General features: G+C 42.9%; 1 protein-coding gene across 1 annotated transcript; it reads right to left on the bottom strand.

The window, feature by feature from the left end:
* Positions 1-608: 608 nt before the first annotated feature.
* Positions 609-5,591, bottom strand: cdc20 (cell division cycle 20 homolog). Its single transcript, XM_066692552.1, has 11 exons — positions 5,500-5,591; positions 4,887-5,103; positions 4,646-4,788; positions 4,468-4,564; positions 3,874-4,002; positions 3,234-3,430; positions 2,995-3,089; positions 2,480-2,708; positions 1,243-1,368; positions 1,034-1,151; positions 609-889 (listed from the first exon to the last, which is right to left on the bottom strand). The coding sequence occupies exons 2-11, from the start codon at positions 5,080-5,082 to the stop codon at positions 717-719; spliced, it is 1,503 nt and encodes a 500-aa protein (XP_066548649.1). The 5' UTR covers positions 5,083-5,103; positions 5,500-5,591; the 3' UTR covers positions 609-716.
* Between the last annotated feature and the right edge of the window lie 509 nt (positions 5,592-6,100).

Raw genomic sequence — 6,100 nt, forward strand, 5'->3', positions numbered from 1 at the left:
GTTGTTTTTCCATCCTTTGAGATTCCAGTTATAAAGCACCGGTTGACACACCTATACTCCATAGATTTAACACAACGGAGCTGGGCAGGGAGATTCAAATGGGAGCCTTTTCAAGCTATTCAACCTTGTACCTTTATGGTACAATTACATTAATAAAGTTAATTTAACTAGCTTGTTAAACTAAACTTAACTGATACCTGGGTATGATCATATAAGCTACAGCCACATTAGTACCAGTATAGATACAAATCAGAGGCTGAAATTTCAGAACAGTAGTTGGGGCATTTCTAAATACCACCACATATGTCACAAAAGGTAAATGGAAGTTTTTACAGACACTTCATTGTGCAGTATTATTAGCTAAAGAATGAGCATTCCCAGGGGATGGACTTGACTGGCCCAGCTTGCATTCCCCATTTCTGAAGCTGGTCTGTCCAAGTATTCCAACACTATGCCACAGTATTATATAGGATGCCTGTTACAAGCTGTTCAAGATCAGGATTTTTGCAGCACTGTATTCGAGTGCTTGGTAGATTCTCAGTGCATTAACTGGGAACACTGCCCTCACCTGGCTATAACTACCAAGTTGAACAGTTTCACAACAAAAATGATATATATCAAAACCTTTATTTAAATTTACAGCATTAAAAACAGTTCTGCACTATACACAAGTCAAGGTGCTCTCGCCCTCCCTCCCCACACAGTTCATGCCGAGCTCAGCGGATTCCTTGATGAATGATGCTGCTGGTCGTCCTCTCCTTGGCAGCTTTCTTCTTCACAGAGTCCAGTTCAAAGCACTTCCACAGTCGCACGGTTTCATCAGCTGCAACTGCAGCCACTGTAGAGCCATCAGGGCTTAGGCACATGTTCAGAACACGGCCTTGGTTTCCTAAGCAAATAAAAATTGTTAGTCTGTGGCACAATCCAACACACAAACCAATTTACAAGAGCCTCTGTACTTTACAGGGAGCACAGAAATTGCACAATTCTACAGATGCACCTCCATAAGGTAACACCTTAAACACTGACTCACCAACAAGCTCTGTTACTTTAGCCATAGCAGGATATTTCCAAATCACCAAGTGATCATGTGCATAGCCATGGCCAGATACCAGCTCCTTGTAGTTTGGTGCAAAAAGTAGTGAAGAGACCTGGAAGGTAGAATAAACAAGCCAGTCATTAGTTTGTATTCAGTTGAAGACTACCAACCTATTGAGCAGGATTTAAGTCTTTGTTACAGACCTGTGACTGTGTATCTACAGCATGCAGACAGGAACCGGTGTTTGCATTCCAGATGCGGATGTGTCGGTCACTTGTGCCACCGCCGCTAGCAAGGATGTTGGGCTGCCATGGGCACCAGGCTAGTGCCTGAAATAAGGAAAAGATACCTTTAGATCAGTTGCATACATTAAGATCTGGGAAGCTGCAAATACCCAAGTGTTCACTAGTTAGATTAATGAATCCAAATAAAGAGTCAGGGTAGCCACAGTACTTTACAGATTGACAAACTAAGATGCATTAACTAAAAACCAACCACATCTCCCTAAACATCTTAGAAAATACAGGATGTAAAAGTGCAAATCAAAACTACTCTTGCCTTAAGTTAGCAAATCGGTCAAAAGCTAGTAAACCATGCATTACATTTTCTCCCTTACTTCGTTAGTGTTGTACTGCCCTTATTTTACACTGGGTTAAGACCGAGTAGTGGCTGAAACCCACACAGACATCCAGAATGAGAAAGTTGCCAAACTGTACACAGTATGCTATAGAATACCACTAGATCCATTTTGATCACAGTACAGGAAATAAAGGACCAAACACCCATGAATTCATATGCAGACATGAGCACAAAGCATTCTAGATCAAATGAAAATCCAACACAATACAAGGGTGTGTGTGTAGAGGAGGCAGGAGTACAGATGTTAAACGCAATACACATTTACTGGCAGACACATTGAGAAACTTGTAGATTTTTAACTAAAGACTAGAGCAAGGCAGCCATGGTTCAGAACATACACCCTGCAGTCCCTTTTGTGGTCCCTCTGAACACAAGTGTAGATGCTGGAATAGACATTGTGGTACAGGCCAAAGTATCTTTATGCTGTGGGTTTGCATCTCTGGCATTTTGATATGCAGTTTTAAAAATCTCAGTAAGCCACAGAGCCTTATGAAGGTAGATAGTCTCAGGGGAGAGGCACACTATAATCTTAGGGAGCCAACAGGTTTGCAACCACACCAACTTTTAGCACCCATCCCTAAGCAACAACACTACGGCTCTCTAGAGTCCACTTTGCAGGTTTATCAATACTTGGCCAAAAATGCACCTCCTCAAACAATATGCTGCAGAGTTAAGAACTGCTTAAATATTCAGAATGAATGTAGTATCTAAAGTACCAATAGCAGTCAGACATCGTAAAAATTGAGTGATGAGAAATGTCTAAGTGACCACACCCCCAAAAACTCCCTCCCCACAACTCACCTTCACTGCCCCCTGGTGCTGAGTGAAGGTGTGCAGTGGAGAGTTGACCGCTGCTGCCCGTACATCTGGCCACACAAACACCACATTGTCATTGCCTCCACTGGCCAGGCACTTTCCATCTGGGGACCACTTGAGCCCACAGACCTCCTGCGTGTGTCCAATCAGGGTGTGTATGTGGTGATCAGCCACCCTGACGTCATGGTGATGGATCTGCCCAGACCGGGAACCACTGACAACAGAAAACACGTCTCCATTACTGCTAGTCCATAAACTGTACAAGTGTGGCAAGTCTAGTCAGTTTAAACTGTTCATTACAGTTACACAAGTAGTCAAGTATGGTTAATGAGATTTGTTGCCAAATGTTAAAGAACCTTTAAAATTATTTACACTGTGCATAGCTCGACATTCACAAAAATATCAATTGTTCCTTTTTAATTTGAATGCTATGAGCATTGAAGTACTAGCATTACATTTATGGAGAAGCACCTCAAGAATGCCTTTTAAAACCCAGTTACCTTGACAGAATGTGATCATTCCAGCTCAGAGACCCCACTCGCGCAGAGTGACTGGCCATACTTCTCAGCCGCTTCTGACACTCTACATCCCAGAGCTACAGGAGATTAAACTAGTTAACCCACACTTTAAAAGGGATCTTTTATTGACATGCATTTAAACTGAAGTTCTGTTGGTACATTGGGTTGCTTGTTCAGGAGCTGTGAAAATAAGTCTAGAAACAGTCAAATTCAATAGTCACCTGCACTTTGGCATCACTTGTCCCTACTGCCAGGAAGTTCCCTTCTTTGATCCAACTGACAGAGCAGATGTAGTCTTCATCCCGTTCCATTTTCATTAGAAGAGTGATGTCCCCTGTGGCAGCTTGCCAAAGATACACATGATTGTGCAAAGCTACAGCCATATAATTCTGACTGCTCCAGTCAATTAGGTTCAAATCTGTAGAAACCAGAACAAAACTAAGCAACAATACAGCAAGGCAGTTGGAAATGTACCCCCCACCCCACACACTCAAATCTAAGTTAAATTCTCCAGAGGTTTGGGACACAAATGCATTTAGGATACCTGATCTGCAGTTTTCAATGTTCCAGGTGAGCATTTGTTTCAGAGTAAATGCAACGATTTCAACTAATGACAATGAAAACTGATCAATTGATTTTTGACGAGTTCAGCGAATTCAGGCATTTAAAGCCCAGTTAGAACAAGTGTACACCACAGAGCAAGCTACTGCAGAACAAGTGTACTGGAGTAAATGGGAAGGAAAGCCCCAAATTACTGGTGGAATTGGTTTAAATCTAGCCAAGTCAACCCAATAGTCAGAGGAAAAAAATACTAGCTTTCACCAAAAACATTTCCCCCACAAATAAGGATTTTTCACCTACAGAAATCATTTCGAAGATCAGGAGCATCCAGGATTCTGTCAGGCACTGAGGAGATGTATCTGTTGGTCTTCTTAGTCGACACTGGAGTGGCCCCCTGGCTATAGAGTACTTTAAGGTTATTCTGATAGCCTGTGGAAAGGTTGGGAAGAGAAGAAAAAGCTCCAGTTGTATTATGGCCTCACAGAAAACACATTTAGATAAATCCCATCATTTATACCAAAAACCACTAGTTTACTGTACAAGTTGAAGTACTTTACCCAGTTGCCTCCTCATACAATAAAGCCATGCGTGACCAAGTTAAAAACTGATCTTTATTAAGAAAAGATTTAAACCACCCAATGCAAGATTTTAAGGCATGCTTAATTGAGAAAGCCATAAGTCTTTAAAACATTACCCTCTGTACACTGCAACATCAAACCTATTAAAATAAAGTGTACTAGTTACTGAAACCATAATCTACAAGAATCCTCGGAAGATTTGGCAATTCCATATATTTTTTCTAAATAAAGCAAGCCTGACAATTTAGTCATATTGGCATCTTTAAAATCGACGACAAAATTAACTAATTGAGGTTTTGCAGACATTAAAAATTACCTTCTGGTGCATTCAAAGCCTTTCCTCCTAAATGCAAAATCTTAGCTTCTTCTACGTCATAACCATTGAGGTTAACAGACCAAGCTTTCTGATTGCCCTATGGAGAAGAAATTGGTTAGATAAGGCGTCTCCATCATACACAAATCCAGTTCTTGAAGAGTTCAGTAGAAACGCTTACTGGAGATACATTGGGGTCCACTGGCTCATTCTCTTTACTTAGCAGGAAGGTTGCCACATCCATCTGTTTAGTGTTTCTCTGTGGGATGAACCGGTCTCCCCCTGCCTTGGAGGGGGTATTCTGGGTCTTGCTGCTGTTCTTGCCTGTAAATGAAGATTTTTGCCCAAATAAACCAAGCCATGTGTGCAGAGAAGGCAAAACCAACTCTTATTGAATACAGTAAATTGACAGAGGCCAATACCTGGAGTCTTCCCAGGCGTCTTGGACATGCTGACCGACCGGTTCATGGAGTGGCTGGACTTGCCCGGGGAGCCGCTGGTGTTGGACCCGGATGCGGAGCTGGCCTTGCGCTGCCACCTGGCCGTCGGGGCGTTAGAGAGGGGCATGTCCAGCTTCAGGATGCTGTGCACGTCATTCTCAAAGACGAACTGCGCCATGTTGTCAGATAGTCGGTGTACCTATACATAAATGCATGCTTCAGACATTGCACATGCATACTTAAAACACGCAATATCACGCCATCTTTAGATCACGTAGTGGAACCCAAGTATGAATACCGACATGCAATAAGTACACTGTTGAAACACTGAACACTTGAAGGCGTTATTTAACATCGGTTAAATTAGTAACAAGCAAAATATCCACTTTTCTCCCCCAAGCAGAAGAACCAAGATCCGATCAAAAGGAGGAACGATGACCAGTTTGGAGGAACACTGGGCCGATACTCGAGTATAAACTACTGATAAAAAGCACTCCTGATGTAAAAAAATATTATTCAGCTGTTTTGTTTCTTTAAAAGAGTGAGAACCCCAACATTTGAGCGGTTTAATAAGACAAAAACTCCATGTGTTTACCTTTTCTATCAGGACCAAATGTGCAGCTCTCAGTGATAGCAACGGCTCTCCCGGCGTGCAATTTTAAACGTCCAACCAGGCGTGTTCTGATTGGTGGATTTCAAACTCGTTGGCCGGTTGCTGCGCAGCGGCGTGCTGTGCCCGGCGCTGATTGGACGTTGGCGTTGGGGGAGTGGGTGTGGCTAAATTACGACTTCCGCAGTCTGCGCGAATGGCTAGGGGAGACTCGTTCTGGGCGCGCAGATTTCCGCAGTCCTGCGCAGATCTTCGGAATCCCGTCTTTGCGATTGGTGGAGCGTCGCAGATCTGCGCAGACCTGCGGAACTCTGCTCTACACGAACGCGACCGTAGTGTTGGATTGTGGGAAATGAACGCAATTGGTTGGGATTTAAACACATATTACGATATGATGATGATGATTATTATTATTATGCACCATACTAAGAACAATAATAGTAAAGAGGAGTTTACCGCGTATCACGTCACAGTACGCAACACACGTTATTTCACATGAATTCAGATCAGAGGACCGGGATATGTGTAACACTTGTGTCGGACTTGACACACAACGCTGTGCGGTGTCATGTGAGACGGGGGTGTT

Source organism: Amia ocellicauda, chromosome 19, assembly GCF_036373705.1.
Source record: "Amia ocellicauda isolate fAmiCal2 chromosome 19, fAmiCal2.hap1, whole genome shotgun sequence".
NCBI classification, from domain to species: Eukaryota; Metazoa; Chordata; class Actinopteri; order Amiiformes; family Amiidae; genus Amia; species Amia ocellicauda.

Excerpts from the sequence above, each read along its gene's own strand:
- cdc20 (XM_066692552.1), bottom strand. The coding sequence starts at position 5,082 with ATGGCGCAGTTCGTCTTTGAGAATGACGTGCACAGCATCCTGAAGCTG. Across the intron at positions 4,789-4,886 it reads GACGCCTGGGAAGACTCCAG|GCAAGAACAGCAGCAAGACC; the intron begins GTATTGGCCTCT and ends CTTCATTTACAG. Across the intron at positions 890-1,033 it reads TAAAGTAACAGAGCTTGTTG|GAAACCAAGGCCGTGTTCTG; the intron begins GTGAGTCAGTGT and ends TTATTTGCTTAG.